The sequence below is a fragment of the Melospiza melodia genome, chromosome 22 (genome assembly GCF_035770615.1).
Source record: "Melospiza melodia melodia isolate bMelMel2 chromosome 22, bMelMel2.pri, whole genome shotgun sequence".
NCBI classification, from domain to species: domain Eukaryota; kingdom Metazoa; phylum Chordata; class Aves; order Passeriformes; family Passerellidae; genus Melospiza; species Melospiza melodia.
Genome location: NC_086215.1, coordinates 3,921,323 through 3,946,234, shown reverse-complemented (window position 1 = coordinate 3,946,234; position 24,912 = coordinate 3,921,323). Strand labels below are relative to the sequence as shown.

Genomic DNA, 24,912 nt, shown 5'->3' with positions numbered 1-24,912 from the left:
TGGCTGTCCCACAGTGCTGTGTCCAGCCACAGATGTTCCCATGCTGGGAATGTGAACTCACATGATTCCCAAACTTGACACTGTCTGTACAGCAGCATGACGAAAGCTTCAGCCACTGGTACAGCCAGGGAAGCAAACAGGAGTCTTCCCATTCCAAATTTAGCTCTTTATTGATTTTCCAGCTGCATCCATCAGTCATTGTCCCAGTGCTCAAATTACCCATTAGAGATACCACAGAAATGAGAGGAACACAAGACAGGCTTGTGGTTTTGATGAAAAATGATAAACATCCCAAACAACAACTTCTGGAAGGAAAACCCTTCCTTTTTAGGGCGGGGACTGGGTTGCATTTATTCTTGAACAGCTCAGAGGCACAGAGGGCTCCTGGCTGCTTGCAATCTGGGGCTTGACCATCTCCCATGGCCCTTTTCCCTGTGCCACTGGCAGCACTGTGCCCTGCAGGAGGGACTCAGGGGCCCCCCTCCAGCCCAGCTCGTCACCTGTGTCAGATTCAAAGACAAACATAAATCAAGTTTCAAAATCCACATGGCTGCACTGGATGTCCTCTGTCCATGCTGCTGCTTCCTCTCACATGTAGTGACTCCCTGCTGGTGACTGCAGCTGGGTCACAGCCTGCACGTGGCCTGAGCTGTCTGAGATGTCCCTGGGATTAGGGGGATGGCCCCTGTGCTTGTATCCATCACCCCACAGCTGCATTGCAGAGGGACCCAAGGGTCTGGGACTGGAGGTTCTGTTAACATCCCATCTAGGTTTAAATGCCCTGCCTGGGGGTTTTACTGCATGAATTTCATAGGGTGTGGGTGAATGGCTTCAAACTGAAGGAGAGGAGGTTTAGGTTACAAATTAGGAAGAAATTCTTCCCTGTGAGAGTGGGGAAACCCTGGCACAGGGTGCCCAGAGCAGCTGTGGCTGCCCCTGGATCCCTGGCAGTGCCCAAGGCCAGGCTGGACAGGGCTGGGAGCACCCTGGGACAGTGGAAAGTGTCCCTGCCCAGGGCAGGGAGTGGAACTGGATGGGCTTTAAGATCCCTTCCAACCCAAACCCTCCTGTGATTCTATCAATAAATCTACAGCCTCCACCTTGTGAAGAGACTCCAAGCCAAGGAGCTGCAGGTGACCCTGTGGCTCACCAAGGCAGCAGGGGGAAGTCCCCAGGGTCCCCTGCTGCACGCAGAGGTGTCCCCAGAGGGGAGGGCTGTGCTGGCTGTGCCCGGGGCAGGCTGGCTGTGCTGACTCAGCAGCACACACCCTGTGTAAACGCCCGCCAGCTGCTGCTCCGGCCGCTGTTTGCTCAGCCTGCACTGCTCTGTTTGCCTTTGGGATCACGATGGAAGGAGATGGCCTTTGGTCCAGAAAATGAGGCAAGGCAGCTCCAGGCACCTGCCTCAAGGATCCTCCAGCATCTCTGCTCCTCCTGCTCCTGTCCAGGCTGCTCAGTAGCTGCAACCCACCAGCACCACCCAAATTAAAACCTCCACGGAGCTCTAGGAGCCACAGGAAAATGCACTCACTACAGCATAACCCAGCTGCCACGCAGCCAGGAAAATTATTTATTATCATTTCCTTGCAACAGAGATATGGGAAAAAAAAAAAAAAAGCACCCACCCTCCTCAGGTGCAAACAGCAGCAGCTGCAGCATCCACGTTGGAATCTATGTACATCACAGTGTAAAGTCCATCGGAAAAAAAAAAAAATTCAATCCAAGCTTTTTTTTAAAAAAACCTCATGACCTAAAACCAGGAACCAGAACAAACAAAGTAGTTGAGAAAACAGCTTGGGCCCCTCCCTCTTGCTATAAAATACATATTTCTAAGGCGAAGTTTCACAAGACCAGAAGCGAGGTTCCTAAGAAGAGTCTGAGCTTGCAGCTGAAGACAGCGCACAGGCACAAATCCCACGTGAGAAGCTGCTGTAGGCACGAGAACCTCCACCCAACCGCGGTGCCTCAGTGCTCAGCGTAGTCCTTGGTCTCCACGCCGGTCTCGTTGAGCACCGTCGTCCTCATGATGGCCTCGGTGACGGCGTAGGGGTCGCAGTTGGCCGCCGGCCGCCGGTCCTCGAAGTAGCCGTAGCCGTCCTGGCCCACCTGGCGCGGGATGCGGATGCTGGCGCCCCGGTTGGCCACGCCGGCCGAGAACTCGAAGATGTTGGAGGTCTCGTGGTGGCCGGTGAGGCGCCGGGAGTTGTCCCTGCCGCCGCGCGGGTCGTACACGCAGATGTGGTAATCGTGCCGCTTGCTCAGCTTCTCGATGGCGGCTTCGATGTGCCTGTGGGAGAGCACGGGGGGTTCAGCAGGTCCATTCACCCCCTCCTCCTGTGCAGGGACCAGGACAGCCCAGGGGATTCCTCATGTAATCAGCTGCTCTTAAAATAACAAGCTTGGATAACCCCAACCCTGCCTGATGCAGCCACACAGGTTCCATATGGCCCATTTGCTTCCATATGGCCCAGGACACTCCCAAGCTCCCAGGTGTCGCAGACATCTTTTATGAAAAATCCTTTCCTTAGGATTTTTCCTCCTGAGAAGCTGAAAGGCCTCAGGAACAAAATAAAAACATTGATTATCTGCTGCTGTGGAACGTAACAGGTGCATCTGTGATTGGTCTCATGTGGTTGTTTCTAATTAATGGCCAATCACAGTCAGCTGGCTCAGACTCTCTGTCCAAGCCACAAGCCTTTGTTATCATTCTTTTTCTATTCTTAGCCAGCCTTCTGACGAAATATTTTCTTCTATTATTTTAGTATAGTTTTAATATAATATATATCATAAAATAATAAATCAGCCTTCTGAAACATGGAGTCAGATCCTCATCTCTTCCCTCATCCTCGGGCCCCTGTGAACACGGTCACACCCAGGTACATCCCAGGGAGCCCCCAAGGACTCCTTTGAGTCCTGAGACTCCCCTTGAGACGCCCAGGACTCACTTGAGACCCCCCAGGACTCACTTGAGACCCCCCTCTCTGCGCATCTCCTCGGTGCTGTAGTTGGTGTGACACCCGGCGCCGTTCCAGTTGCCGGTCATCGGTTTGGGGTCCAGAGTGGCCACGACCCCAAAGTCCTCGCAGACACGGTGCAGGATGAACCGAGCCATCCACAGGTGATCCCCCATCTCAATGCCTTCACACGGGCCCACCTGGAATTCCCACTGGAAGGGGGAGCAGATGCACAAGTGAGGATGGGCAGGTGGGTGCCTCCACAGCCACCACATCCCTGCCACCCCCAGCCTGGACTGCTACCCAAACAATCAGCAACAAGGATGGGGAGCATTGAGGCAAGCAACAAAACAACTTTGACATGCAAAACAATCAGAATAAACTGCTCATCGCTATGTAGAGCAAATCAGAAGGGTTTTAAATCAAAACAGAGGTAGATAAACACATCTGACTGAGGCTGGAGCTGCTGGGAGCAGGACCCCAGCCCACACTGCAAACAGGGCAGAGGATTAACCAGGAGCCTGTTAGTCCTTCCCAGGGCTGCTCCCTGCCTGGCTGGAGCCAGGGTTGCACCACCCACGGTTACTAAGCACAGGGTGACGTCTTTGTGGCTGCTGGCATGGCAGAGCCTGAGCCAGGATGTGGAAGGCAGCCAAGGAGGACCCTGAAGAATTTGGGGCAAACAGTGGGGTGGGTAAAAGTCCTGCCTCGGCTCCACTGCTGATAAGCCCCCGCTTATCACTGCCACATCAGCAGCAGGACAGTCAGGGATGCAGGTCCCAGTCAGTCTGGCCACCTGCCTAATGCAATCAGGGGCTCCCTGCTGCTCACTCCCAGATAAACCCAAATCCTCCCAACTGCTCCCCAAGGCCATGTCCCACCCCAGCTCCCCAGTTCCAGAACAGGGCTCAGACCCCATCACTCCCATGGTGCTCCTGCAGCCCATCCCAGCTCCCATCCCCACATCCCTGCTCCCACGGGGAGCTCCCAGCTCTGCTCCAGCAGCCAGGGCTCAGGCTGAGCTGTGCAAGGAGCTGGGGTGAGTTAGGAGAAAATCAAATGCACATTTCCATCCCAGCAGTGCAACTGCTCCTAACTAAGCAAAACCGATGTGAGGAGTCACTGGATTCAGAGTTCCAGAGGAGTTGGGAGTTGCTGGGTCATTCCAGCCCCACAATATCTGATCCATCCCTGGGAATGGCGGCCTGGGGCCATGCACACCTACCTGGGAGGGCATCACCTCGGCATTGGTGCCACAGATCTTCACCCCCGCATAGAGACAAGCCTTGTAGTGGGACTCCACGATATCACGCCCGTACACCTTATCAGCTCCAACCCCGCAGTAATAGGGGCCTGAAAGAACAAGGAGTCACCACCCAAGGAAAATTTCGGGGAGCCATAACAGCATTATAGCATAACCCCACTCTCCCAGGTACCTGCTGCTATGGGCAGGGGATTTATGGGAATTAAAATGATGTTTCTCTCCACAGGATATCAAGCCACCGACCCCAGCTTCAGGATTAGCAGTGTGAGCAGCTCATCTGTGCAACCTCAGCCTTATCTGGGCAGTTCAATAATACTTGTAACACATCAGCTGGGAGGTGGCCTCGAGATAAGCAAAGTTTGGTCTGCCCCGGGGCACCTCCCTCACCCTCCGAGCACATCAAGCTTCCGAGATTGTTCTGACAACAGCTGGCATTGTTCACAGCTAGAAAATCCAATTCGCTGGGCTTTGATATCTTCCTCATTCAGGCAGGTAAGGCAAAGATCTTCTCCCGCCTGGGGGAAGGGAGATGTTGCAAGCAGCCACTCCACACAAAAATCAGCTTGGGAAACCTCTGGCTCTGTCCCAGGAGGCAGCAGAGGAGGGGGCTCGCTGCTGCAGGAGGGCACAACGCGCCATGCCAAGCCCTTTCCTCAACAGCCAAGGGGAGGAGGCTTTTCCAGCCCGGTTCTCCAGCCCTTGCCAAACAAGTCGTGCAGCTGAGCTGTTTGTGCAAGCAGGGTCCGGCGGGAGCGGCTCACGTGAGCCACGGGCACCAGGTGCTCTGGGCAAACAGCCCCTACCTGGGCCATCCCTGACAGCAGAGCTGCACTGGGCTGGGGATGGGCTCACTGCCCCCTCCTGCACCCCACAGCAGCAGGGTGGGCGATTTTGGGCTCTTACCCTGTGGGCCGGGAAAGCCGTTGTCGGGCCAGCCGTAGGGGTGCCCGTTGATGCCCAGCAGGGTGTACTCCTGCTCCATCCCGAACCAGGGGTGGCTGTCCTTCACCAGGTCCATCACTTTCTTGCACGTGTGCCTCAGGTTGGTCTCTGGGGTAGAGATGTCTGGGTTAGAGCCGTGCTGTGAGGCAGAACCCACCACCACACTGCTCCATCCCACCCTGGGACCGAGGCTCCACCACTGCCAAGGGCTTCCCACAGAAGCCTTAAGGAAATCATGATGAATCCCCCTTCCTGCTCACCAAATTCCTCCTCACAGTTACTCCATCACCAGAGCATCAGGCCACAGGTCAAGAGGGTTTAATTATCCTGTTCCCCAAACCACTGCTGATGGTCCATCCTCCTCCTCTTACTCACTGAGAGATGAGGAGCCTTACCCCAACCCCATACTACAGGCATTCAGCAGACCTGGGAACTTCCATCACTCCTTCACCCCCATCCTCTTCTTAATTATCCTTATCTTCCTGCAGCTCCATGGTTTTGGTCAGCATCCAGACTGGCTGGCCCTGCCTCGGCCTTTCGAGGTGCTCAAGGCAACTGGGGCTTTGCCAGGAAAATACAGATAGCAGAGAACTGTCCAGACATGAACGAGCCAGGCAAGGGGAATGAGAGCTTGGACCAAGACATCAGCGAAAAAGGCTGAAAAACTGCTGTGGCAGGGACAGGCAGGCTCCAGGCTGCACATTCTGCCCTAACTTGCAATAAAAACCCAGAGCAGCAACAACGGAGCCTGGGGCTGGAGGGAAGCAGTGGAAGAAGGGGAGCAAAGCTAAGAGAATTTCTTATCCTGAGCCCACAGAGCCCTTAAAGTCCATGGAAACCATCACGGGGAGGGCTGGAGGGGGCACCCCTCTCACCATCAGCGCTCTGGGCTGAGCTCTGCGCCCCAGGATCCCAGGCTCAGGGGCTCTCTTTACAAACTCCTGCAGCGGAGGAGCTGCCGGGCAGGAATCTCAACCAAGACACTTCCCCCACCCTGTCTGGAGGCTGCTGGAGGAGGAATCAGCCCACAGAGGAATCAGCCCCGTCTTTCACCATCGCTGCCCGCCGCTCTCCGGGCAGAGCTGCATCACCCGCAGATGCCCTCTCCCTCCCCCGCACACCCAGCGGGCTCAGCCCTGCTCCAGCGGCAAATATCCGGTTGTTTGCCTGCAAATAACCCCTCCGGGAGCCCCTCGGCGCGTCCCTGCAAACAGGCTCCTTTTCCTGTGTCTGGGGCTTTATCACAGGGACAAGACGGACTGCAGGCTCCTGCGAGCGCAGCCTCGGCGATAAGAGCGAGAGCCGCCCGTTCTGTTTGCTAAAGGTCACTCCGAGCGAGCGGCACACGCCGTCTCAGCATCTTCTCCTTCCTTTTCTGCAGCCTCCCACCAGCCAGAAGAGCCACCACAAGCCGGGCACGGCAGAACCCCGCACTGGCAGCTCCCGCTCCCCCCGGGGCTGGGCGAGCTCGGGCTCAAGAGCCGGGAGACGCCTTCGGTGAGCTCCACGTCTCGCTGCTGCTCTCCTCGCCCCGTGCCACTGAAACAGGTTCCTGCAAGCATCCACCGCCACCAGCGCTTGGATTTCGGAGCCTCGGGCCAAGTGCTCGGTGCTCAGCTGCGCCCCAGGGCCGGCGGTCCCGAGCAGGAGCCCTGGGGAGGTGACACCCTAAATAATAAAGGGGTGACCCTCAGGAGCTGGAGGTGCTCACCTGCGGGTTTCCTGTTGTACTTCAGCACTTCGCAGAGCACCAGCTTGTTGGGGTCCAGGCAAAAAGGGTCCCTGAACATGCAGACAGGCACCAGGAACATGTCACTGTTGGAGCCCTCTGCCTGCGCCGTGCTGGAGCCATCGAAATTCCACTCGGGGACATCTGCGGGACAAGAGGTGGGAGTGAGCTCGGGAAAAGGCCCTCATTCGGATTGTGCCGAGTGCTGGTGGCTCAGATCCAGGATGGAGCACCCAAGGGGTGCCGAGTTCCATGGGATGTCAGCCACAAAGGTTTTCCTGCACATCCCCAGAGCCCCTGGGTGCTTCCTGAGTATCAGCGTGCTCTCGCCACCCCAGCACCACCAGGCACGGGCAGGATCAGTCCCAGCCACTCCACCTCCCTCTGCCAAACCCCATCCAGATGCCGACACGTCTCCATGCCTGTTTGCCTGGAGGAAAGGGGCGAGGAGCTCATCCTCCCCTTCCCACCCAGCAATATAGCAGAGATTAGCGGGTTAAGCAAACCGCAGGGACGCACAGGTTGGATATTCACCCACCAGACCTGCCACACAACCCGGGAGAGCCCGTCGCGGCTCCCACCGCCCGAAGCACTCCGCAACTTTTCCCAGATGATGCTCAGGGCCCTTCACACACCACCCATCACCCGAGGGACGAGCAGCCGCGTTACCTTCGATGCTCTTGGGCTCCTTATCGAGGGTTCTGCTCTTGCAGCGCACACCCTCGCCGCTGCCGTCGATCCAGACGTAGGTGACCTGCACCCTCCCATCCTGGGGCAACCTCATGTACTGCTCCCGCACCAGCTTGTTCAGCCTGGAGCTGTGCGACACCGACATGGCGACGGCCCTGCGGGGGCGCACAGGTGAGTGCCACATCACCCGTGGCCCATCATCCCCAGGAGTGTGTTACAAACCAACCTCCCCCTCTGTCTCCCCGGCGGGACTCGAACCCGCGACCCTGCGCTCACCGGCCCCGTCTCCCCCCCTCTGCCTCCCCCGGCGGGATTCGAACCCACGACCCCGCTCTCACCGGCCCCGTCTCCCCCCTTTGCCTTCCTCGGCGGGATTCGAACCCGCGACCCCGCGCTCACCGGCTCCGTCTCCCCCCTCTGCCTCCCTGGCCGGGATTCGAACCCGCGACCCCACGCTCACCGGCCCCAGCTCCCCCCTGTGCCTCCCCCGGCGGGACTCGAACCCGCGGCCCCGCGCTCACCGGCCCCAGCGCTGCCCGCGCCCGCTCCGCCCGCGCTTTAAAGGCGCCCGCGGCCCGGGGGCGGCGCGGAGGCGGCTCCGCCCCGGGGCGGCAGCGCCGGGCCCCGGCCCCCATCTCCGGGACACCCACTGAGCGCGTTTAGTATCGTTTTCTTTTCTTTTCTTATTAAAAACGACAGCTATCTCACGGCTAAAGCATCGCTTTATTTGTTTAAAGTTGTGAGTTATTGGCCAAATAACTTATTGTTTATTTAAAGAAACAAGTGTTGCTCATTGAAAATTTTATTCACCACCTCCGGTCCCCTCTCTGCGTGTGTCATCCGTTTTGTCCCCTTGTTTGTGCAGGGTTGCCCTCGTACACGCGTGCAGGTGTTTTTCTCCCAGCGCTGCTAAGTCGGTGCCGGGGGGGGAGCTGGGGAAGCTGCTGGGTTGTGCTCCCCCAGCACCCCAAAAGCTGGCTGGGACCATGTGGATGTGTGATGGAAGGGATCTGGGTGCCTGGGTGATCCTGGGGACATCAATGGCAACGAGATCCCTGGGACAGGGACAGCCAGATTCCCGGGACAGGGACAGCCCAATCCGTCGGGACAGGGACAGTCAGATTCCGGGACAGGGACAGACAGATTCCGGACAGGGACAGACAGATTCCCCCTACCATTACCTCTCTCCCCCCATCCTGCCCTGGCCATCCCAGGAACGACCCCTTCTCCCTTCCCACCCGGCTTCAGCCCCACTGTGGCTGCAGGGCTGGGTTTGCCCCGAAGGCTTTCCTTGGAGAGGAAGGGAGGAAGGGCTGAGAGCTGCTGGGAAAACACCGCAATCTCCTACTTCAGCCCTTCCCATCTATAAACCGCCGTGTTAAAGCACAATTTTAAAGCACCAGAGCGTGGTAGAGTCTCTTTAAACCTCCAAACTATCCGCGCTCAGCACAGGCTCTGCCGTGATTTACAGTCAGCTAAAAATCCTCAGCCAACAGGTGTGAATTTGAGTCGATTATTTCAATATAGCAGCAATTTCCAGCTATTGAGCCGAACGCAGATCCAATTAGGTGAATTAAACGCATCGCTGCCTTCCCGGTTTTCCATGGATCCTGCGGGAGAGGCTCCCACGTGTCGGGGCAGACAGACCCCAAACGTGCCAGGGCACAACCAGCACAGCCAGGGCACAGCCAACATGGGCACAACAGCACGGGCACAACCAGAAAGGGCACAGTTAACATGGGCACAGCCAGCATGGGCACAGCTAACATGGGCACAGCCAACATGGGCACAACAGCACGGGCACAACCAGAAAGGGCACAGTTAACATGGGCACAGTCAACACGGGCACAACCAGAAAGGGCACAGTTAACATGGGCACAGCCAACATGGGCACAGCTAACGTGGGCACAGCCAGCATGGGCACAACAGCACGGGCACAACCAGAAAGGGCACAGCCAACGTGGGCACAGCCAACATGGGCACAGCCAACGTGGGCACAGCTAACATGGGCACAGCCCGTGCTGGCGCCTCCGGGGTTATCTCAAACACTCCCGGATTTTTTTCTGGGAGGAAGGCAAAGATTCCAAACAACCCCCCCAAGCAAACCCGGCGGGGTGAGCGCGCCTCGACTCCCCAGCCTCGGGTTTCAAGCAGTTTTCCGACGCTACAAAAGGAAAAACAGGCTTTAAGGCATGACTGGGCTCTAAAGCAATTGGGTTTTTGCTAATTCCCCCGGTTCTTAAGACAGCCTCGTGTTTGTGGCTGCCTGACTCACCGCCAGGAATGTTTTTTCTGCAAAACACCAAGGCAGCTAAAAAAAACCTGCTTCACGGCTGGCTGCCCCCCACAGGACATCTCCTCCCCGGGCACTGACCCAAGACATCAGCGCTGTTTTTCTTCTGAAGGTGTTTTGGTCCCGCAGGCAGATAAAGAATCGTGAAGAAACCTGAAAGCCCTTGGGATTGCACAAGAACCAGGAAATGAGATTGGCAGAGGCAGCAGCAAAACTCAGCGAGCGATTCGGGTGACATCAGTGGCAGCGGGCTGCGGGCGGGCCGGACGTCACCCAGCCCTGGGCCCGTGGGTGCTGCCCGGGCAGAGCCTGGGCACGGCATTGGCACACGGGCAGGTGCCCAAGGTCCCGGAGCCACGCAGGCCTGCCCCGTGTCCTTGTCGCCGCCCCGGTGACATTCAGGCTCTCCTGCCACTGCAGCTGGGGGTGCAGCTCGAAAGCAGCCGCCTCCCTCTGCGGGGTATTTTAGGGACACATCCACGAGCTCAGCATTTCCTCATTCTTGTTTGGAAATCGTCCCAGGGCGGGAGGAAATGCACCCCTGGCTGTGCAGCCCTTTCCCAGAGGCGTTGCAACAGCGAGCAGCACCGAGGGGCACCGAGCCGGGGAGGCGCCAGCGGCTCCGGGTCCTCGGCTCCCTGTCCCATCACCATCTCCATCATCTCCATCATCTCCATCCCGCCCGCGGGACCGGCCTCAGGGCTGGAGAAGCAGCGGCTGATGCTGAGCAGAGAGCTCAGAGATGGATCTGCATCCCTTGGGAAGGACACGAACCCCACCGAGGAGAGCGGAGCTGCATCACGCAGAGGCAGCCGGAGCAGCAGGGGTGTGCTCAGTGTGATAGGAGGGTTCTGCCGAGACCCTGCACCTTCCTGACTCAGCTGGGTGGGGAGAGGCTCATTTTATCCCTCTGGGTTCCCTCCTGGATGTGCCCACCTGTGCACAAACACCCCGGAGCTTGAGGGGGCTCAAACCCCGGGAGAAATGGAACAAAATCCAGGCTGAGTTAACCCAGTAACCTGGATTGGGAAGCTCCTCTGTGAGCAGCTGGAATCACTGAGCACTAAAACACCCAAAAGGGGAAGGCAGAACAAACACCAATAATCCCTCACCTGGTCAGAGCCCGCCTGCCCCAGGAGGGCAAACATGGTGGGTTTGTGGTGTTTGGGGACAGTGGGGACAGCAACAGCCTGAGAGGGCACAGGGGTGGAATCACAGAATTCCTAAGGCAGGAAAATGTCACTGAGCCCAGCTGTTATCCCAGCACTGCCAAGGCCACCACTGCCCCAGGTCCCCAAGTGCCACCCCAAGGCAGCTCACCAAATATACACAATGATTTCACACCAAAAAGGATTTTGGCAAGCAGGAAAAAACATTTCTGCCATGTAAGGCTGGGCACCTGCTTAGTCAGTTTTTCCTGGGATCAAGCCTCACTTCCCCAAGCCTAATTCCAGCCATTTCCATAGCGACAACCCTGTGACACCCACAACAGCAGCACCACTCACACCTGGCTCCTGAGGCTCTGCAGTAACATTTCCCCAAACAAGCCCCGGCTCTGCAATCAGCGGGCTCCTGCCTGCTCCCCTCCTCGCCAGGTACAGTAAATATTAACCACCAGCAGCTCCCAGAACCTGCCACCGGCCCAAGGTCGGAGCCAGGGCAGGAAAGGGAGCAGGAGTGTCCTTGGAGAAGGAAAAGGTCATAGATTAAACCTCCTGAGGACTTTGTGAAGCCCGGTCAGAGCTGCAGCAGAGGGGTTTCCCCACATGGAGCACAGCAGGGAGAGGAGCTGCAAATTCTGCTGTGCTGCTCCAGCCCGGACCAAGCACCGCCCCTGGTGCCACCTGGGATGTCACACCCGTGCCACCTGGGACGTCACACCCGTGCCCACAGGGATGCAGCAGGGCTGCTCCTCTTCCAGGGTCTTTTCTTGGATCAGTCTGGAGACCCAGCCTAGGGAGACCTGGCCAAGCCCTAAATTCTTCTTCCAGTTTTTATCTCTCTGACTTCGAGAGATACTTACACTGCATTTATCAAACTGAAAAGAACCTTTCCTCAGGGGTGCATAAAATCCTTTCTGCTCCTTGCCTTATAATAAACTGGATTTAGCCCTAACCTTCTCTCCTGTATAGCATTTTGCAGACCTACTGCATATATGTAGCTTTTAAACCAAATTTGCAAAGATCCTGCTTTCCAATTTTCTCCAGAAAGCACTCCTAATGCTTTAAGGGAGTCACTTCCTACATTTCCTTCTTTACAGCTTTATCAGCCTGAGCATTTTCCAGCCTTGCCAAAGTACACCAGAGATATTTCTTGCTTTGATAGGATAGTAAGAAATCATTAAGAAATTTCTCAGATTGAAAATCTTCAGTAACACGGTATGTTTTACCACAAAGGGGTTAAACACGGAATAATTTACTTCTTGGGGTGAATTTTACACCTTCCCCTGGTGCTGCAGCAGAAGGCTGGACCCAGAGGGCTGGGCCTTGGCTATCAGATCCCTCCATACACTTGCCCAAGAAGATCCCTGGCACAAAGCAGGGATTTTGGGATGGAGAATTCGGGTTTTACTCTAAACCACCCTCCAGGGTTCAGGACGCTGCTCAGAACCGAGGGAGTCCCTCCCTGGTTGTTGAACCCCCACAGCACCTCCCAGAGCCTCTGCAGAGAGCATTCCCCTCCCCGGGATCGGTGCGACCAACCCGGGCTGGCTTTTGTCCTGCCAAACAGCTCGGGGGGGAGATTAGAGGGAAGGCAAAGAGCAGCATGGGCAGGAGGAGCCCGGCACAAACACCATAAAGGGATTAGAGGGGCTGGGGGGGAATTGTGCTGTGTGCACAGTGCTGGGAGAGAGGGGCATTCCTGCAGCTGGGGGACCCCGGGGGCTGGGGGGGACGGTGGTGCCCCAGCAGGGATGGGCTGGGATGGGGATGGGGATGGGAATTGGGAATGGGGATGGGATGGGCTGGGATGGGATGGGATGGGATGGGGATGGGGATGGGGATGGGGATGGGGATGGGGATGGGATGGGATGGGATGGGATGGGGATGGGGATGGGGATGGGATCCATGGGATGAGATGGGATCCATGGGGTGGGATGGGATGGGATGGGATGGGATGGGATGGGATGGGATGGGATGGGATGGGATGGGATGGGATGGGATGGGGATGGGATGGGGATGGGGATGGGGATGGGGCAGGGGGTGGCCAAGGTGGGTCAGAGCCACTCTGAGGGGTCCAGCAGAGACCACCCAGTGCCAGGAGGGCTGTGCTGGCACCCCCTGTCCCCAGTACACAGCCACTTCTACACTTTCCTGCAAAACTGCTGAACTGACAGTTTTCCTGTACAATTAAACACATTTAGGCAACAGCAAATCTCCTCAGAGTTGTACCCAAAGCTTTGCCCTCATTCAGATAGTGCTGCCATACCTTTTTTCTGGGCACACATATATAAATACATATATATGTGACATTAAATGCATATATATGGCGTATAAATACATATACATGGCATATAAATACATATACATGACATATAATTACATATATATGTATGGCATATAATTACATATATATATGAATATAAGTACACATATATATGACAAACAAATGTAGATGTTACATATAAGGCATATAAGTTAACATATATATGACACATAAATCCATACATATATGACATTTAAATACATATATATGGCACATAAATACATATATATATGACAAATACATATATATGACCTATAAATACATATATATATGACATTTAAATCCACATATATATGGCATATAAATATATGTATATTGCATATAATTACATATATATGTATGGCATATAATTACATATATATGAATATAAGTACACATATATATGCCATAAATACATATATATGACATTTAAATACATATATATGGTATATAAATACATATACATATGACAAATACATATACATTGCATATAAATGCATATATATGATGTATAAATGCATATATATGGCATATAAATACACATATATATGATCTATAAATACATATATCTATGCATATACACATCATTATTTATGTTATACTTGAATATGCCTGGAAAAGGCTCTGAGCCTCCTTTTCTCCAGGCTGAGCATTTTGGGGGTTATTTTCAGCTTCAGGGGTGTGTTACATTTGTAAGGGTGAGGCTTTTCTGCTTCAAGGCAGCAGAAAGGGCTCAGCAGAGCTGCCCTGAGCAGCCCACAGACAGAACAAACCCCAAACAGCTTCCCCCTGACAGGCTCCCATCTGAATTTACTCTGTAATCCTGTGACACTCACTTCAGGCTGCAGGAAAATAAACTGGGGGAAAAGCAGGGGGCACATCCCTGATCCCAGGAAACCAAAGTGCCAGGGACAATCTCCAGCCAAAGAGCTGATTGCCAGGGCAGGACGGGCAGCACAGGAGCACAAACCCACTGGGCAGGTGAGCAGCTGGGCTGAATTTCACCCGAACCCCCCCGGGGTCACCCACGGCCAGCAGGACAAGCAGGGCACAAAGCTGGGCACAAAGCTGGGCACAAGGCAGGACACAAAGCTGGGCACAAAGCAGGGCACAAAGCAGGGCACAAGGCAGGGCACAAAGCTGGGCACAGAGCTGGGCACAGAGCTGGGCACAGAGCTCACAGGGCAGCAGGCAGAGGGACCAGGGCACCCCAGGGCAGCCAAAGGGACCCATTTCCCTGGGATCCCTGCAGAGGAGGCCCCAGCTGGCTCTGACCCATGGGGGAACTCCCTTCTCATCTCTTCTGACACAGAAACCACTGGAGCTCCCCACACTGGAGCAGGAGCTCTGTCCCACCCAGCTCTGGGCTTCAGGGAGAGGACCAGTGACAGACGGAGAGGAAAGCTGCCCCAGGGAAGATTGAGTGTCACAGACATCTTTTATGGAAAATCCTTTCCTCAGGATTTTTCCTCCTGAGAAGCTGAAAGGCCTCAGGAACAAAATGTAAACAATGATTATCTGCTGCTGTGGAATGCAACAGGTGCATCTGTGATTGGTCTCATGTGATTGTTTCTAATTAATGGCCAATCACAGTCAGCTGGCTCAGAGAGCCCAAGACACAAACCTTTGTTATCATTCTTTCCTTTCTATTCTCAGCAACCCTTCTGATGAAACTTTTCCTTCTATTCTTTTAGTATAGTTTTAATGTAATCCATATCATAAAATAATAAATCAGCCTTCTGAAACATGGAGTCAGATCCTCATCTCTTCCCTCATCCTAAGACCCCAAGACCCCTGTGAACACTGTCACAATTGAAGTTGGATATTAAGGAAACAAATTCATTTAAAAGCTTGTAAAGCACTGGCACAGGCTGCCCCAGGAGCTGATGGAGTCACCCATCCCTGGCAGTGCCCACAGAAATGTGAGAATCTGCTCTGCAGGCTCAGTGGTGAGCAGTGGTGGTGCTGGGCTCACAGTTGGACTTGATGATCTTAAAGGTCTTTTCCAGCCTGAATGATTCCATAATTTTGTGTTTTCTGCCCTGTCACATCCTTCCCCAGCTCCAGCCAGAACCCTGGGGTGCAAACTTCAACCGGCAGCATTCATTTCAGCAAAACTGAATATCAAAAGTCTCAGTGCACCAAAGCTCCCACAGCAGCAGAGTGCTCAGAGCAGAGCCTAAACAAGCAACGAGCCACCAAAAAGATCAACTCCTTTTAAAGTAAATACAATTATCAGCAACTGGTGCACCCGGGCAGCCGCAGACTCCTTGCCCAGCTGGTTTCCCAGCCCGTATCCTGTTTGGCAACCCCATTTTGCAGCCTTACACAAATGCAAAAAAGCTTTTTCACTTCCCTCCCTGCCCTGGCTGCTGCCAGCAGGGCCTCCAAGGCAGCCCCACTGTGTTTGTCCCAGTCAGGAGGGGATTTTTCTGAAGAAAACTGGAGGAGTCTCCTCGCTGGTGGTTTTTGTTTTCTCAGTGCTTACCCAAATCCTGTGCTTTCCTCAGCAATGTCTTCTCCTTGCAATCACATGATTTCAGGAGCTGGGACTTTTAAATGGTCAAAAAGTGAATTAAGCACTTTTAAGGCAACTTTAGAGCTTGCAGGGTTTGGCCTTGGCTACACAGGACAAGGCTGCCCTGAAGAGGGGCCACGTCTGAGGCCTCTGGTGCAGCTGGGTGGGTATTTTGGGGAAAAAGGTTTGTTTTCTAGGGAAAACCCCCTTACTGCCAGCTTATTGCAGGCCTCCTCCCAAAGGAAAGGTAAATCCTGGCAGGTTCCTGCAGGGCAAAGCAGCCAGATGTGCTTCAGCACTCAGGGCTTGAACCTCAGAGGCTGTAACTCAATCCAGATCCTATAGGTAGAACCAGAAGTTCCCCTTGGGGGGGCTTTAATGTGAATTTAAACCAAATCAGAGCCCTAGAAATTCCTTTGTTCTGGATGAAAGAGCTCTCTAAGCGCTTCATTTTGGCCTTGTTTAATTCCTTTTGCTCTCCAGCAGGGCATCCCCATCCATGCTGGTTCCCCTCCCTTTCCCAGCTGAGGTTAAGTTGACCCAGGTTTGGTGGTGTTCACAGAGGTCTCAGGTTGAGAGATGAGGATCTGACTCCATGTTTCAGAAGGCTGATTTATTATTTTATGATATATATTACATTAAAACAGTACTAAAAGAATAGAAGAAAGGATTTCATCAGAAGGCTGGCTAAGAATAGAATAGGAAAGAATGATAACAAAGGCTTGTGTCTTGGACAGATAGTCTGAGCCAGCTGACTGTGATTGGCCATTAATTAGAAACAACCACACGAGACCAATCCCAGATGCACCTGTTGCATTCCACAGCCGCAGATAATCATTGTTTACATTTTGTCCCTGAGGCCTTTCAGCTTCTCAGGAGGAAAAATCCTAAGGAAAGGATTTTCCATAAAAGATGTCTGTGACAGACCCAGGTTTGCTTTCCTGCCACAGCCACTGCAGAGTTATCTCCCCCTGGATGCTCATCCTGAGCCCCCAACACAATTCCCTCTGGACAGCACCGAGCCCCAAATGGAGCTTCTGCCCCTGCCCAAAATCCTGGGGTGCTCTCCCAGCACTGGCTGGGGTGAGCTGCTGCTGCAGCCCCCCATCCTCATCCTCACCTCAGCCTCACCTGCCCCTCCTGTGCTGCCCAGCAAGAGCAGGGACACCACTGACCGTGTGCATTTACCCTGGCACAGTGGCCAGCCCATGGGCACAGGTGTCACTGTCACCAGCCCATGAGCACAATGTCACTGTCACCAGCCCATGGGCACAGGTGTCACTGTCACCAGCCCATGGGCACAATGTCACTGTCACCTTAGGGCACGTGGGATCTCCCTGCTGGTCCCCAGCCAGTGGCACTGTGGGGACAGCCCTGCCCTGACACAGCCCCAGCTGGCACAGCTGTGTCCCTCTTGGCCTGGGGACGGCTGTGGGGGCTCCAGCATCCCTGGCTCTGGTTCTGCACATGGCAGGGGGGAGGAGAAGGACACAGCTCCTCATTGAACCAGTAAAGAATGCTCAGGGTGTCCTGGCTGCAGTGACCAGGCTGGGTGGTGGCAGTGAGGGGACAGAGGTACCCTGAACAGGGAACAGCCCCATGTGCAGCCCCAGGCCCTCCTCATCCTCCCAGGGCCAGGCAGGAGGAAGAGGAGGCTGCCCCAGAGGAGCCCCCTGGGAGGGCTTGGTCAAAATCTTGGAAGTCGGGAAATCGGCAACAGGGGCAGCAGGTACCCCATCACTCCCCTCTGCAGAAAGGCAAAGCAACCCCGAGTTTGGCCCTCACCAGGCAGGTCCCAGTGCTCCCAGCAAGGCTCCAGCAGCACCCTGGGGCTGCCAGGGCTGCTCCCAGCTCAGCTGGGGTCACCTCTGTGCCATGGTCCAGCAGTGGGATGGGATCAGCACCCCCTGCCCTGAGCACAGCAGAAACCCCTGGTGCATTCAGGATGGGGATGAGCTCCAGCAGAGGGCACAGGGGACACCCAGGGAAGGTGCAGGAGGAGGTTTGCAGCTGTAATTTCCTGCTGGAACCCTGAGCTCTGGCTCTAGGATCTGCTCCTAATTCCCCACCAGCAGCGAGAATCTGCATTAACAAAGAATGGGCTGGTCATGCTCCTCACAAGCACAAATCCATCTCAGAAAGCCATAAGGAAATCACCTTAAATCCCTGCAAGCTCAAAACCATTTTCCTCTAAGGAATAGGGACCATATTCCCAAAAACTCCTTTAAACCAAACATGTCTGGAATGGAAGGATTTTCCTGCTCCAACTGAGGAGAAACAACAGGGTTTGGAGGGTGCTCTGGGTGGGTTTGGGGGGAAACTGAGGCACAAGGATGGGCCCTTGCCAGCTGGCTGGAGGAGGTGCAGGAGGAGATAAAGAGTGATAAAGTTCTGGAATGTTCTGCCCAGGGAGGTGGTGGAGTCCCCATCCCTGGGTGTGTTTAACAAAGCCTGGATGTGGCACTGGGTGCCAGGGTTGAGTTGAGGGGCTGGGCTCGATCTTTAAGGTTTGTTCCAACCCAGTGATTCTGTGGGAAAGCAGGAGTTTCTTTGACATCCCCTGGGTTCCAATCTCACTGGTTTTCTTGGCTCATCATCTTTTAGTTGGCTGGGCTTGGAAAGGCTGGTACCCCCTTGGGGCAGGGAGGTGCTGGGCCAAATGAACATTGTGACCTTCTGGGGGTCAACTGAGGTGCAAAGCAGCCACTGATCACCCTACTTCCAGCAGAAATGGATTTGGGATGGTTTATGCTGGTTTTGGGGGGACTGACCCCAGCAGGGCCACAAGCCAGCTCAGCATGGAGCTGAGCACAGCCCAAGTGGGGCAGATTTCTATGAATATGGAAGGTTTAAACTGAAATTTGTGCCTGGGGCATCCAAGAACACCTTTTCACAGAAACCCATCTGTAAATATTTATCCTGCTCCCAGTTCCATCAGTGAGCTGCCCTGGAGGTGCTGGCAGAGTCCAGAGGCCTCGTGCCAGGACAGGAGCTTTAAGAATTGCTTTTGTTTGTGCTCAGAGCAGGAAAAGCCACCAAGGTCCTGCTTGCTGGGTCACAGGGGTTGTGGCCTTTTCAGTTTCCAGCCTCTGCTCCCTGCAGGTCACCCGTGATGATTGACTGAGCTGCAGATTTCCCCATGTCAATTTTCCAGCTGGTTTGGGTGCAAAATGAACCTGAAAATGCAGCTCATCCCCTCCAACACTGCAGAACTGATTTGGTGATTTGGGGTGTGAGCTGTTGGGGCTGGAGGAGCAGGGAATGAGTGGATTGAAAACTGGGGAGTGGTTGGGTGGTGGTGGGTGGCACAAAGTTTAGTTGGCAGTGGCTGATTCTGCATCCCAGGGGTCAATCCTGGGAATCACAGCTCCAATCCTAATTAACATTTAGTGGTCTGGGTGAGGGGGCAGAATGCCCCTTTGACAATTTTTGCTGTTGGCACCAAAGTGGGAGGGACGTGCAATGTGCCAGAGGGACCTGGACAGGCTGGGAGGGGGAGGCAGGAATTTTATAAAGCTCAACAGTGAGGAAATAAAAAATTCTGCTTCAGAGAGGGACCAGGAAAAGGCAGGAAAGAGCCTGGGGGTCCTGGAGGACACTGAGCTGAACATGAGCCACCAACAAAGGTGACAATGGCACCCTGAGCTGGCAGGGGCTGCCTGAGGGAGGCGATGTCCCATCCTTGGAGAGCCTCAAAATCCTCTCTGGCTGACCCTGCTTGAGCAGGAGTTTGCACTGAGTGGCCTCATGAGGTCCCTTCCACCTCCACAGCTCTGTGGAGCAGGAATAAAACTTTCCCAAGAGCCCCCAGGCAGGGCAGCATAATAAAACAAAACAATAAAAAAATAAAAAAGGAAAAAGTAAAAATAAATTTAAAAAAAGAAAAAAAAAAATTAAAAAGCCAAAATAAACAAAATAATAAAAAAAACAAAATAAAAAACAACCCAAAATAAAAAAAACCAACAAAATAACAAAAACAAAATTTAAATTTTTAAAAATTAAATAAATTAAATAAGAAATAAAAATAAAAATATTTTTAAATACAAATATAAACAAATAAAAAACAAATAAAAAACAGTCTTTCCCAAGAGCCCCCAGGCAGGGCAGCATCCTGTGTGTGCAGCCAGCCTGGTGTTATATATACACATAATATATACATTATGCTCTTTTCTGATTTAGAGATGAGCAACTGAGAGGCATTTCTAAGCCAGTATTTCTTATCTCAAAGTTTACATACAGATACACACCATATAAACCTCCTGTCAAACTTTAAAAATGTTCTACAGATTCATTTCCCAGAGCCCAGGCTGGGTTTTGCCAGGGCACATCCATCCCTGGGTGGGTTCTGGGATGGCACCTCCATCCCTGGGTGAGTTTTGGGAGGGCACCTCCATCCCTGGGTGGGTTCTGGGAGGGCACCTCCATCCCTGGGTCAGTTTTGGGAGGGCACCTCCATCCCTGGGTGAGTTTTGCCAGGGCACCTCCATCCCTGGGCTGAGTTTTGCCAGGGCACATCCATCCCTGGGTGAGTTTTGCCAGGGCACCTCCATCCCTGGGTGGGTTTTGCCATCCCTGTGTGGGTTTTGCCATCCCTGCCCTGCTGAGCCTCTGCCAGCTCAGCAACAGGAAGCTCCTCTGCAAGTCACCAGCTAAATATGAGGGCAAAAGGCCACGGTTCCTGCTGGGCAGGAGTGTCCGGGCTGCCCACACGCCCAGGCTGGCACCGCTGGCATCCCACAGCCCGGCCCTGAGCATCCCCAGCCCCAGGGCAGCAGCCTGGAGCCTCCTCCCGCAGTGACCGCGGGTCTGACATCATGAAAGCCCTCCCAGGGCTCATTATCGGTGTTAATATGCAAATTAGCTGATGTTTCTGGGCAGGAGGGGTTGTGGGAAAGCCAGGGAATGTGCACAAGGAAGCATTTGCAGCTGTAATTTCCTGCTGGAACCCTGATATCCGGCTCTAGGATCTGCTCTGATTCCCCACCAGCAGTGAGAATCTGGATTAACAAGGAATGGGCTGATCAGGCTCCTTACAAACACAAATCCATCTCAGAAAGCCACAAGGAAATCACCTTACAAGCTCAAAACTATTTTCCTCTAAGGAATAGGGACCATATTCCCAAAAACTCCTTTAAACCAAACATGTCTGGAATGGAAGGATTTTCCTGGAGTTTCTGCCCCAGCTGAGGGAAACAACAGGGTTTGGAGGGTGCTTGGGGTAGGATTTGGGGTTTAAATGTAGCCTGAGCTAGCACTGCTTGCAGGACTGCAGATTTGCTTTAATTCCTTGTTCTTTGCCATGCCTGGGAGCAATTCTGGGTTTCGGAGCTGCCTGTGCCAAGGGAATCCCTAAAGAACAGTTGGTTTAGAGTCAAAAGGTGACTGCTGGCCTGCAGAAGTGTTTAGTGTACCAAAATCATTAGAGTTATGCTCCCTGGTGGAATAAAAAGGGATTATCCAGATTCAGCTCCTCCCCATCTCTTGCTCAGCTGAATGTTGACATTTGAGGTTTCATTTGTTTGCTGCCACTTTGGCAAACGTGGCCACAGGGACGGAAACTTTCCCCACAGATAGGTACAAATGTCCTCTTATTTATTCATCAATCACTAATGCAAAAGTATTTCCTCACCTCAGAAAGGGCCCAGACTCCAGGTGCAGTTTGCTGGGGACAGGATTTATCCAACAGGAGGGTTCTGACAGGGAACAGCACCTGAGCTTGCCAGGTGCATCAGAGACACAAATTCAGCTTCACAGCAGCCCCAGCGAGGTGGGGATTAATCAAGGAATTAATTAGTACAGAGAAGCCACGTTAGAAAACAAATCTGCCATCAGTCACTTCTGCCCTGCCCTCCATAGCAGGATAATCAGGTTTTTTTGTGGAGTTACATTAGAGCAGCCCCCAAACCCAAAATGGGGCACTGGTAACAAAAGCCTTGATGAAAATCCCAACATTGCCCAGCTCCTCTTGGGAGATGAGGAATTGCTTCCTCCATCCCCTCACTCACAACAGCATCCACAGAACCCCAGAGCAAAGCCAGGGCTCTGTGCCCAGCTCTGCTGATGCAAAAAGCAAATCCCAGCTGCTCTGCCAACTGCAGGTTTTCCATTGGCAGAGGCAAGGTGGGAAGGATAATTCAGATTTCAGGGGTGGAGAGGTGAAACGTGGATCCTGTGTCATGCTCACGGGTTGAGTTTAGAGGAAATCCTAAAAATCAACCTCTACTTCCTTGCCCGGGGAGCATTTCCTCTCTCTATCTCCTGTTCTAGCCCTCGTTTCATCCCTTCTCTCCCAGTTTGGGTCAGTACAGCCTCAGCTGCTCTGGGTGGCCCAGGGACAGCCAGGGATCTGAGCATGGAGATTTTCCCTTGTGTGGGTGCTGGGTTCACACCTGCACAGACCCTGATCCTGGGGGCAGAGCCTTGCCCTGAGCTCCAGCCTGAGCTGCCCTGGCTCCTGTCCCTGGCCCAGAGCAGAGCTCAGTGCCTGCCCCTCCTCTTCCTCTCATGAGGAAATTCCAACTGTGCTGAGTCTCCCCTCAGCTGCTCCTCACAGAGTTCCTCCCAAAACCCTTCCAACTCTTTTGGACACTCTCTGATGTTTCAACATCTTTCTTACAATATTTAAAAAAATCTTTCCTCTCCTGTGGTGCCCCAAAGCGCCCCCAGCACTGGAGGTGAGGCTGCCCCAGCCCAGAGCACAATTGTGCCCCAAAGGAAGGAGGGAGGGCAGCACAGGAGCTGCTGCCAGCACTCAGTGCTGAGGGAGGAGATCAAAGAGCTGATCTTGGCTCCAGAAGGGGCTGCACCAGCAGCTGGGGGGGCTGGCTGGGGGCACAGCATCCCCCAGGCTCTCCCTGCACTGAGGGCACTCAGGCTGTGCCAGGCTGGCAGCAGGGCACAGGGTGACGAGTGAGGCTGGCACTGCCCCTCTTTGGGAGGCAGATTTTCAGCCCAGCTCTGAAACACCTCCCTGGCCTCTTCACAGCCTCAGCCTCACCTGTGGCTGGTCCTGAAATCACATTGTGGTTGTGTTTCAGCACTTGGAATTACACCCTGGCCCCTGTGCCCACTGCTGCTCACTGTGGCACATCCCAGCACCCCCCAAAAATGCTCAGGGCCTGTGGGATTGGGACTCTCAGCTTGCCCAGGGATGAGGGACACATTCCCAGCATGGAACAGCCTCAGGGCATCTCGCACTGCCCTCAGTGTATTCAGACAGAGGCACCTTTGCTCTCTCCTGGTTTGGGCAGCCAGAGGTACCCAAAATGAACCTGCCCCATCCTTGTGCTCCTGGTTTTGGTGACAGAACGTGTCTGGAAGAGCCCAGGAGGTGCTGAGAGCCCCTCTGTCCCCAGCAGAAGGTGACACAAGGTGACAGAAGGTGGCTGGATCAGCTCAGGATGTGCTGAGGGCTCCTCTGTCCCCAGCACAAGGTGGCAGAACATGGCTGGGGCAGCCCAGGCAGTGCCGAGGGTCCCTCTGTCCCCAGCAGGGCTCCTGCAGCACGGTGGCATTTCCTCAGTGCAGCTTCAACCCCACTTTGGTAAATTTGGGAGCCCAGAGGCTCGGGGAATGCTGATTATTGAAAAGGACAGTGGCTCCTCACACAGGCAGCCTTTAACCCTTTGCTTGCCTCTGTCTTTTACTGCCCTTCCAAAAATGAACCTTTCTAAATCAAGGATTTTTTTCACAATGTTTTGTTGCTGTTTCTGGCACCATCACCCACAAAGCTGCAGAATCCCAGCCCACAGCACAGAGCTGGCAACAAGTGGGTCCTTGCTTTTCTACCCAAAACTGCGACAGCAACCAGCTCAGGGTGACAAAAATCCCCAAATAAAGCCCCGTGGGCTTTATTTCCCCCCCACAGCCATAGTCTGGCTCCAGTGGCTACTCTGTACAAAACAACCTTTAATAGATGCAGTAGTTTATTAATGAAAGGGGCAGAGGATCTGTACTCTGAGCAAGAGGAAGGGTTTTGAGTAGCAAGATGAAAACACCGAGGAATTACCGCAGAATTTGAAATGGGATTTAACTTAACAAGGAAAAGCAGAAAGAAAGTTACTTTTTGTTTAACTTGGAGGGGAATCCCCAAACCATCAGCCACAAACTTGGGAAGCAGCAGCAGAAATGCCCCTGGATCCCTGGCAGCGCCCAAGGCCAGGCTGGGCAGGGCTGGGAGCAGCCTGGGACAGTGGGAGGTGTCCCTGCCATGGCAGGGGTGGAACAGGAACTTTAAGGTCCCTTCCAACCCAAACCAGTCAGGAATTCTGTGATTTTATAATCAGAGAATTTATAATCAGAATTTTATAATCAGAGCTGATCTGGATGTGAAGGGCAAGAATCAGGACCCACATCCAGCCCTCCAGCTCTGAGCAGGACAGAGATTTCCCCACCCTTTATGTAAAACCCTTCCCCTATTGCAGCCCTTACAAACCCCAGCAGTGCTGGGGTGACTCCATGGAAATCTTTACCTTTAGAAATGATTCCTGTTGAGGCAGAATGGGGATAAAGCCCACACAGAGCCCCAGGGGACACTTACCTGTCCTCCACGATGCCAGGCTGAGGCAGAGCAGCAGCAGCTCCTCAGAGTGCCCAGGCAGGAAGGGATGGGCAGGAGGAGCTCTGGGGCTGAGCAGGGGACGGCAGAGCTCAGCACTCAAACTGCAGGCAGGAAAAACAGCAGCTGGATTTTGCTCAAAATGCCCCAAAAGCAGGAGCCTCTGGGCCTGGAGACACCACGAGCTGAGGATGGAGGTGAAGGGGTTGTTTGGTTCTGCTGAGAGCAGGGTCCAGCCACAGAGGAAACATCACAGAGGAGGGAAGCAGAGCTCAGCAGGGCTGGGGTGACATCAGATGTGATATCACTTCCCCAAGTGCAGAATTGCTGCCATCTCATCACAGGGGTTCCATACTGTTGTCTCCTTATTGCAAAAGTTTCACACTTGGTGTTTCTCATAGGCAATTCCTCAGAGCACTGACTCTTCTTCACAATGCAGCCAACTCACTCCAGCTGCCTTTTCAAGGCCACCCCACTCTTTTATAGCATCTTCTTCTCAT

General features: G+C 53.8%; 1 protein-coding gene across 2 annotated transcripts; it reads right to left on the bottom strand.

Annotated features, from left to right (window-relative positions):
- Positions 1 to 1,531: 1,531 nt before the first annotated feature.
- Positions 1,532 to 24,695, bottom strand: LOC134428174 (glutamine synthetase). 2 transcript variants are annotated; one of them, XM_063174622.1, is made up of 7 exons: positions 24,395 to 24,695; positions 7,559 to 7,734; positions 6,872 to 7,033; positions 5,122 to 5,268; positions 4,180 to 4,307; positions 2,967 to 3,166; positions 1,532 to 2,287 (listed from the first exon to the last, which is right to left on the bottom strand). In XM_063174622.1, the coding sequence occupies exons 2-7, from the start codon at positions 7,722 to 7,724 to the stop codon at positions 1,966 to 1,968; spliced, it is 1,125 nt and encodes a 374-aa protein (XP_063030692.1). In that variant the 5' UTR covers positions 7,725 to 7,734; positions 24,395 to 24,695; the 3' UTR covers positions 1,532 to 1,965. The 2 variants fall into 2 exon arrangements, with proteins under 2 accessions (XP_063030692.1, XP_063030691.1); XM_063174621.1 differs by lacking the exon at positions 24,395 to 24,695 and having other exon boundaries at positions 7,559 to 7,763.
- Between the last annotated feature and the right edge of the window lie 217 nt (positions 24,696 to 24,912).